Source organism: Mesoplodon mirus (assembly GCF_964341445.2).
Source record: "Mesoplodon mirus genome assembly, chromosome: 6".
Taxonomy (NCBI): Eukaryota; Metazoa; Chordata; class Mammalia; order Artiodactyla; family Ziphiidae; genus Mesoplodon; species Mesoplodon mirus.
Window position 1 is genome coordinate 63,948,339 of NC_138982.1, and position 9,761 is coordinate 63,958,099.

Below are 9,761 nucleotides of genomic sequence, written 5' to 3' on the forward strand. Positions count from 1 at the left end.
GCAAAAGTGGTTGGGGTATAGTGTGTTACTGAGCATGCACTATAATTAAGCATATTGTGCTCATTTCTTAAGAGAAATCTTAGGTTTTCCTGAGATACTAATCATCTTATACATCTCAACATCTGATTGGTTAATGGGCTAATAATTTATCATACTCTTTAATAACTTTCGGGTATGCCATGTCTTTTTATGAATAGAAACCCATAGTTTAAAGAACACTTTCTTCCCTCAGAGTTTCAATCAGATCCATAATAGGCACCTCTGAAATCAATATGATTTTTAACAGGCAAACAGGTGTAATGGCCAAATGATTGCCATTATTACTAAATCTGCCTATCCCTAAAAGGAATCACTGTATGCAGTTTCTTTGCTTGCTATAAGAAGCAATGAAGGCTGCTTTTGATTTCACGATATGCCCTTTACCAAATATGGCTTGATTCAGGAAAATGTCATCACATGGTACAATATTTCATCTCCTAATTTTAAGATATAGGACATGTTAAGCATGTTGATAGGTTATTTTGAGTGTCAGTTCAACAATTACTAAAGTTTTTGTATCACTCTTAAAAAGCCCCACATGTATGAGACAATTAGAATAGAGCATATGACTAAAAGCTAAAAATCTGCATCTTTATTTCTGTTGCAGTTTTGTAATCATCCGTGAATGATGAAATCTTCTATAGCTGAGCTGCTTCACAGAGGGAGGATGTTGTGGATAATTCTTCTAAGCACAATTGCTTTAGGATGGACTACCCCGATTCCCCTGATAGAGGACTCAGAGGAAATAGATGAGCCCTGTTTTGATCCATGCTACTGTGAAGTGAAAGAAAGCCTCTTTCATATACATTGTGACAGCAAAGGATTTACAAATATTAGTCAGATTGCTGAGTTCTGGTCAAGACCTTTTAAACTATATCTGCAGAGGAATTCAATGAGGAAATTGTACACCAACAGTTTTCTTCATTTGAATAATGCTGTGTCCATTAACCTTGGGAACAATGCATTGCAGGACATTCAAACAGGAGCTTTCAATGGTCTTAAGATTTTAAAGAGGCTATACCTGCACGAGAACAAACTAGACATCTTCAGAAATGACACCTTCCTTGGCTTGGAAAGTCTGGAATATCTGCAGGCAGATTACAATGTCATTAAACGTATTGAGAGTGGGGCATTTCGGAACCTAAGTAAACTGAGAGTTCTGATTTTAAATGATAATCTCATCCCCATGCTTCCAACCAATTTATTTAAGGCTGTCTCCTTAACCCACTTGGACCTACGTGGAAACAGGTTAAAAGTTCTTTTTTACCGAGGAATGCTAGATCACATTGGCAGAAGCCTGATGGAGCTCCAGCTGGAAGAAAATCCCTGGAACTGTACGTGTGAAATTGTGCAATTGAAGAGTTGGCTGGAACGCATTCCTTACACTGCCCTGGTGGGAGACATCACCTGCGAGACTCCTTTCCATTTCCATGGAAAGGACCTGCGAGAAATCAGGAAGACAGAACTCTGTCCCTTGTTGTCTGACTCTGAGGTGGAGGCTAGTTTGGGGATTCCCCACTTGTCATCAAGCAAGGAGAATGCATGGCCAACTAAGCCTTCCTCAATGCTGTCCTCTGTCCATTTTACTGCTTCTTCTGTTGAATACAAGTCCTCAAATAAACAGCCCAAACCCACCAAACAACCTCGAACACCAAGGCCACCCTCCACATCCCAAGCTTTATACCCTGGTCCAAACCAACCTCCCATTGCTCCTTACCAAACCAGACCCCCCATTCCCATTATATGCCCGACTGGGTGTACCTGTAATTTGCACATCAATGACCTTGGCTTGACGGTCAACTGCAAAGAGCGAGGATTTCATAACATTTCTGAACTTCTTCCAAGGCCACTGAATGCTAAGAAACTGTATCTGAGTAGCAATCTGATTCAGAAAATATACCGTTCTGATTTTTGGAATTTCTCTTCCTTGGATCTCTTACATCTAGGGAATAATCGTATTTCTTATGTCCAGGATGGGGCTTTCATCAACCTGCCTAACCTAAAGAGCCTCTTTCTCAATGGCAACGATATCGAGAAGCTGACACCAGGCATGTTCCGAGGCCTACAGAGTCTACACTACTTGTATTTTGAGTTCAATGTCATCCGGGAAATCCAGCCTGCGGCCTTCAGCCTCATGCCCAACTTGAAGCTGCTATTCCTCAACAATAACTTGCTGAGAACCCTGCCAACAGACGCCTTTGCAGGCACATCTCTGGCTCGGCTCAACTTGAGGAAGAACTACTTCCTCTACCTTCCTGTGGCTGGTGTCCTAGAACACTTGAACGCCATTGTCCAGATAGACCTCAATGAGAATCCTTGGGACTGTACCTGTGACCTGGTTCCCTTCAAACAGTGGATCGAAACCATCAGCTCAGTCAGTGTGGTGGGTGATGTCCTGTGCAGGAGCCCTGAGAACCTCACCCACCGTGACGTGCGCACTATCGAGCTGGAAGTTCTCTGCCCAGAGATGCTTCACCTTGCACCAGCTGGAGCATCCCCAGCTCAGCCTGGAGATTCTCATCTTGCTGGGGGGCCAACGAGTGCATCACCTTATGAATTCTCTCCCCCTGGGGGTCCTGTGCCACTTTCTGTGTTGATTCTCAGCCTGCTGGTTCTGTTTTTTTCAGCAGTCTTCATTGCGGCAGGCCTCTTTGCCTATGTCCTCCGACGGCGCCGGAAGAAGCTGCCCTTTAGAAGCAAGCGGCAGGAAGGTGTGGACCTCACTGGCATCCAGATGCAATGCCACCGGCTTTTTGAGGATGGTGGAGGTGGTGGAGGTGGAAGTGGAGGTGGGGGACGACCGGCTATTTCTTCCCCAGAGAAGGCCCCTCCTGTGGGTCATGTATACGAGTACATACCCCACCCTGTTACTCAGATGTGCAATAACCCCATCTACAAGCCTCGCGAGGAGGAGGAGGTGGCCGTTTCATCAGTCCAGGAGACAGGGCATGCAGAACGCGGGGCTCCTGGGACACAACCCCCAGGAATGGGGGAGGTTCTCCTAGGAAGTGAGCAGTTTGCTGAGACACCCAAGGAAAACCACAGCAACTACCGGACATTGCTAGAAAAAGAAAAGGAGTGGGCCTTGGCAGTGTCCAGCTCCCAGCTCAACACCATAGTGACCATGAATCATCATCACCCTCAGCCTCACCACCCAGCCGCTGGTGGGGTGTCAGGGGTAGCTGCGGGAACTGGGGGAGACTTGGCTGGGTTCCGCCGCCATGAGAAGAATGGTGGGGTGGTGCTGTTTCCCCCCGGGGGAGGCTGTGGTGGTGGCAGTACGCTACTAGACCGAGAGAGGCCGCCACCAGCCCCCTGCGCAGTGGGGTTTGTGGACTGTCTCTATGGCACAGTGCCCAAATTAAAGGAACTGCACGTCCACCCTCCTGGCATGCAATACCCAGACTTACAGCAGGACGCCAGGCTCAAAGAAACCCTTCTCTTCTCGGCTGGAAAGGGCTTCACAGACCACCAAACCCAAAAAAGTGATTACCTCGAGTTAAGGGCCAAACTTCAAACCAAGCCGGATTACCTCGAAGTCCTGGAGAAGACAACATATAGGTTCTAACAGAAAAATAAAAATAAATTAGTGCTTTTTATTCAAAAGAAAATAAAAAGAAAAAATATATCCCTTGCTCCCTTTATACTTGTCCCCATAACTCCATTCTCACAAACTTCCCTGCCCTGAACAGAACTGAAACCGCATGATAACTAGAAAATACAGATGTATGCTCTCTCCACTCAGATGTGATTCGGAGGAAGGGCCATACTCAGATCATTAATCAATGAAGTGCCTTCGCAGACTTTTGCCAGCAAATGTTATTATTTTTTTATACTGAAACTTGAGACTTTGACTGTGCCATGTATAAGGTATATTAGGGATCGTTGTATTGATCCTAATTAAGTAAAATTCGATGTGTCTTTTTCTTTTCAGTAACTTTTGTTTTTAGTTGTAGTTTTGTTTTGACAAGGGGGGGGAAACAAATTGACATTTGTGGCTTTCGTTCCTCTTGCCCTCATGGCACAGATTCTGTACATGTATTAATAATGCAGTTTGCTGCATGCCTGGAAACTGCAAGGCGGGGAGGGAGGGGGCGGGTCTTGCTCGAACGTTCTCACCCACTCGTTTTTCTCTTACACACATACCCACACGCAAATCACAAATCTCTGCACATAGGTCCCTACACCTGCAGCCTCTTCCTTATGGTGTAGGTACATACACACACACACACACACACACACACACTCCCGTTCAACCCAATCTAATTAGTTCGGGTTCGATCCATTCCTATCCTCTCCATAGCTTCACCTTCCCTTCACCCCTAGTGTACAGCTCACAGCGTCTCTCCTCCACCCTGGGAAAAGTCATCTTCCAGGATGGAGCCAACTGACGTGGAGGGCCTGGTGGTTTAACAGCCGTAGGCCCTCACCTAGTATGAACACATTCTTTGTGACACTTCATCCTGATGCCAAGATTTTTTGGAGAACATCTGCACTTTCTTATATATATATATATATATATATATATATATATATATATATATATATATATATATATACACATATATATATATAGAATATAAAAAACATAAAAAAGCAACTGGGTATATATCACTAACAGCTTTGTAGGAAGCACTTTTAATGTTTTCTCTCTCACACACGAAGCTTCAAAAGAAATGTGCATATATTTATTCTGTAATTTCAGTGATTATAAATTGTAAAGGTAATGTTTAATCATTGTATAGTGATTATGCGTCTGGTATAGCTTTCCTAATAAAAAGTTTTTGAAAAACATAATACATTATATATAGAGGATACAAAGCTTGAACCTTAAATTCCAGCTATGCCATGCCTTTCGTGCTCCCTTTTTATTTTTTTGAAAAACTTTCTTTTACTTCTTATACAGAAAGCTAGTTTATTAACAAGTTTGATGCACTGTGATATTGATAAATCTTATAACCCATCATGCCCATCCCATACCAGGATATAAGTGGGACATTAAAAATAATCTGATTTATATAGTTTACCTCTTTCTCTTGGATTATGAATTTCAAACTTAGTACTCCAACGATGCATCATTTTTCCTAGGCAGGATACAATTGGGAGAAAACACAGTAACTATATTGCTAAGAAGTACAGGATTAATTAGGAGGAGATGATCAAGGATCCATGAATTGTATGATAGTTAAAGACATAATAGAGGAAAAGGAAAGTGAAATTGCTATACTTTTTAAAAACGTACACTAAAATTACTTACACTCACACACACCAACCAATAAAAATATAAGGCCTTGGAGCCAGTTTGTCAGAATTCTGTTATCTGTTGTCACTGTTATATTTTAGCTACTTTTTTTCCCAACCACTTACTGCAACCGGCCCCAAACATTCTTGAACAAAGACAGGATACTGAAAGAGTTTTTCTTTCTGTATGACACTAAAATATGTTGAAAAATTAACCAGACAATAATCCAAGTTATGATCCATTTACATGTGAGCGAAACCAAAGAAAATCGGATATTTAAGGTGCCAGTATCTTGTTTGTGGAGGAAACTAAACTGATACAAAGAAACTCGGGAGCTTTGAGGCAGGCACTTATCTCATCAGGCCAGTAGAGGACAGCAGAGCTCCAGAGATTCATAGAACCTGTAGCTGCAGCATTATGCAGTGAGGCCAGTGTTCTCTGCTAGTCTTTCCTCAAGTTGCCCTTAGTAGAAATTATTATTATGCTTTGAATGTAACTCACTACAAGTCACTGATGCCTTACATCACATTTTTTCCATAAAAAAGGAGACTAGTGGCTTCTAAAACTCCATAACTGATATAAAACTAAGGCATTGTATTTAAAAAGAAAAAAAAATGAATGTCTAGAGTAACCTATTTATATATCTCTTGATTAATTATATTTGGGTAATAACATAGATATGCATAAAATTAAAAAAAAACACAAGTATATCAATATGAAATGCAACTTTTCAGGGCTACCTTGCATTTGGTACATCATACCTAAACATTTTGTCCTCCATTATTTGAAGTATATTTTGGAATTAGTTCAGATGAAGAAAAGCCCATGGACGTGATTCACTATTTCTCTATATACAATATTGAAATGCAACTCTTCTTATGCAAGAGGATCAGACCCACTATTAAATAGGTGTCATTCTTCTTTGTTTCTTATTTTCTTTTTACTTTCCCATAAGTCACCTTTTTCATAGTTATCTCACTTTCCTTGTTTTTTCTGATCATCTCTCCATCCTTCACCTGAAGTCTTTTATTTTGAGGCACAGAAAGCTAGTATTAACCTTTAAGCGTTTTAATATCAGATTTATGAAGTCCCTCTTAGCTAGTTATTTATCATGTCCCCATTCCTCCTAATCAAATATTTTGATGTATAGTAGACAGATGTGCATAATAAAAATTCAAAGTGCAAATCTAGATACTTACAATTTCCTTAATAACTGTGCATACATTCATAACATGGCATATTATCAGACTGAAGTACAATTCCTAACAATCCCAGAGCTTTTGACATTTGAAAAATGAGTGTCCATAAACCATATCAAATTATAATATAATTTGATAATTATAATGTTTATATTTTATTTATTATAGAAAGTAAGACTATCTTGTCTGAAATATAGGTATAAATTTTACCCTTGAATTAGGAGTAAATTTATTTAGTGAAAATAAATTTATATGAGAATGGAATTTTGTATCAAAGGAGGTGATATTTTGCTTCCATGGAGTTTTCTACCCCCTTGGCTAGGCCACTTATTTTAGCTGTGCATTAGAAGTACTTAAGTTAGCTTTACATTATAATACCAGATATGTTTTCTTAAAGTACCATGGGTATTAATATAGGTCCTATGATTAAGATTTGTTCTATGTTTTTGCTGCAGTAAAATGATTATTTTTAAGAAAAAGGTAGATTACTAATTCACTTCATAGTGCTGGTCAATTAAACTGAAGTAGACCCAGATCTGACAGATGTTTGTTATTATTCTTTGCTATTTTATTACAAATTATAATAATAATATTTGAAAGTAATAAAATGTATTGTAATATCCCTTTAACTATGAGATGGTGAGTAGAAAATAACTGAAAGTGATATATTAGTTTGATTCAGTACTAGTTTTAACACATTATTTTTTATACTGTATTATTATGTGAATGCTTTTATGTTTTAATTTAAAAAGCTGTATTATTTCATCTCATTGCAAAATACTAAAAAATATAAGGATGATGACCACCATATTTTAAATAAAAGTTTAGAGAGAGATCACAAGAAAAGTTTAATTATTGAGCTTGAAAAGTCTTTTTTTTTTTCTTACCTGAGAATATTGGTTTTAAACCCTTGTTATCTGCAAAGAATATTTATGTTTAGATTATGAAAATTGATAATGCAATTGAAGAACATAAGGATTTTTCATTAACCATTGCAACACATTATTTTGATTCATTTAGCGCAAATTCATTGTTCATACAGTACTATCCTTTTGCAATTATGTTGTCTAAGCCAATAAATGTTGCATTTTTGTAAAATGGCTATGACAAAGGAATGATTAACAAAATGCTCCACAAAATGTAAGACATATGACTGTAACGAGTCAAGAAAATATGAGAGGAAATGGTAATAAAAAGACTTCATCTTAAGTCATTTGAGCAATTTGAATTTGCACTTAGACATTTATAACTTATACTTAGCTCAAAATCCTCAACTGTGAAAATTCAGGTAAACAGAACATAAATAACTATCACGAATTTCACTATATAAGTATTCTGTTTAATAAATATACTATATGCCTTTTAAAAGAAATAAGAGCAATAACATGTACAATTGGGCCATCATGTGTGTGTTTATATAAATATAGTACTATTATATATATGTATATACACTGTATATACATGTATATAGTTTATATATGCTGGATTATACTTACATGTAAATTATGGATTTTTTTCTTTCACGTATAACAATTTCAGTTTTATGCATTTATTTTCCTTGCTTCTGTCTAGCTATGTCCAAGTGAAGCTGGATGAAATTATAAGTCTTCACTTTGAGAATATTCACATGTAAAAAGTAACTCTGCAATTACTATTTCTGAATTTAAAAGTCTTTTATCTTCCAATTTTTTTCATTTTATTATTTAAGTCATAGGGGACAAATGTCAGTCAAACTGTGAGTTAAATCAAGTCCTCACAGTAAAGAAACTAATCTCTTGATGAGATTCTAAGATTCTAAGACACTTCAATTTCCATCAGTTAACATAATCATTGGACATGAAATCAACCCTCAACAGTAACTAAAGCAAATATAATTAAAAGTAATTTTTTTGTGTGTATATGTCAATCCCAATCTCCCAATTTATCCCTCCCTTCCCTTACCCCCAGTAACCGTTTGTTTTCTACATCTGTAACTCTATTTCTGTTTTTGTAGATAAGTTCACTTGTACACTTTTTTGAGATACCACATATAAGTGATATCATATGATTTGTCTTTCTTTGTCTGACTGACCTCACTATAACAAACTCTAGATCCATCCATGTTGCTGCAAATGGTATTATTTTGTTCTTTTTTATGGCTGAGTAATATTCCATTGTATATATGTGTCACAGCTTCTTTACCTATTCCTCTGTTGATGGACTTTTAGGTTGCTTCCATGTCCTGGCTATTGTAAGTAGTGCTGCAATGAACACTGGGGTGCATGTATCTTTTCGAATTATGGTTTTCTCTGGATATATGCCCAAGAGTGGGATTGCTGGATCATATGGTAGCTCTATTTTTAGTTTTTTAAGGAATCTCCATACTGTTCTCCATAGTGGTTGTACCAATTTACTTTCCCACCAACAGTGCAAGAGGGTTCCCTTTTCTCCACACCCTCTCCAGCATTTATTGTTTGTAGATTTTTTTGATGATGGCTTTTCTGACTGGTGTGAGGTGATACCTCATTGTAGTTTTGATTTGCATTTCTTTAATAATTAGTGATGTTGAGCATCTTTTCATGTGCTTTTTAGCCATCTGTATGTCTTCTTTGGAGAAATGTCCATTAAGATCTTCTGCCCATTTTTTGATTGGGTTGTTTGTTTTTTTGATATTGAGCTGCATGAGCTGTTTGTATATTTTGGAGATTAATCCCTTGTCGGTTGCTTCATTTGCAAATATTTTCTCCCATTCTGAGGGTTGTCTTTTCGTTTTGTTTATGGTTTCCTTTGCTGTGCAAAAGCTTTTAAGTTTAATTAGGTCCCATTTGTTTATTTTTGTTTTTATTTTCATTACTCTTGGAGGTGGATCGAAAAAGATCTTGCTGCAATTTACGTCAAAGAGAGTTCTGCCTATGTTTCCCTTTAAGAGTTTTGTAGCATCTGGCCTTAAATTTAGATCGTTACTCCATTTTGAGTTTATTTTTGTGTATGGTGTTAAGGAGTGTTAAAAGTAAATTTTAATGCAAAAGAAATCACAAGGGTAAACTGAGGCAACAGTGCAAACTAAGGCATTTAGCTTAGTTCATGGTACAGATGTGTAAAATGAATTATAAAAGTCCTCTCTTTTTTTCTTAATTAGTAGTTTTTCCAAATAATACATAACTCATTATGCCACAGTTAATTTTGAGGCCATCTTAGCATAACTTTTTTGTTTGCCCCATATCAGAATTTATTTAAGGAAGACAACCCAGTTATTAATATTTATTTAAGAAAATAATTATTTATTAAAAATTTACTATAAT

General features: G+C 37.5%; 1 protein-coding gene across 1 annotated transcript; it reads left to right on the plus strand.

Annotated features, from left to right (window-relative positions):
* Window positions 1-664: 664 nt before the first annotated feature.
* On the plus strand, window positions 665-3,755 carry SLITRK3 (SLIT and NTRK like family member 3; the record flags this gene model as incomplete). Its single annotated transcript, XM_082626231.1, has 1 exon — window positions 665-3,755. The coding sequence occupies one exon, from the start codon at window positions 665-667 to the stop codon at window positions 3,605-3,607; it is 2,943 nt and encodes a 980-aa protein (XP_082482357.1). The 3' UTR covers window positions 3,608-3,755.
* Window positions 3,756-9,761: the final 6,006 nt, after the last annotated feature.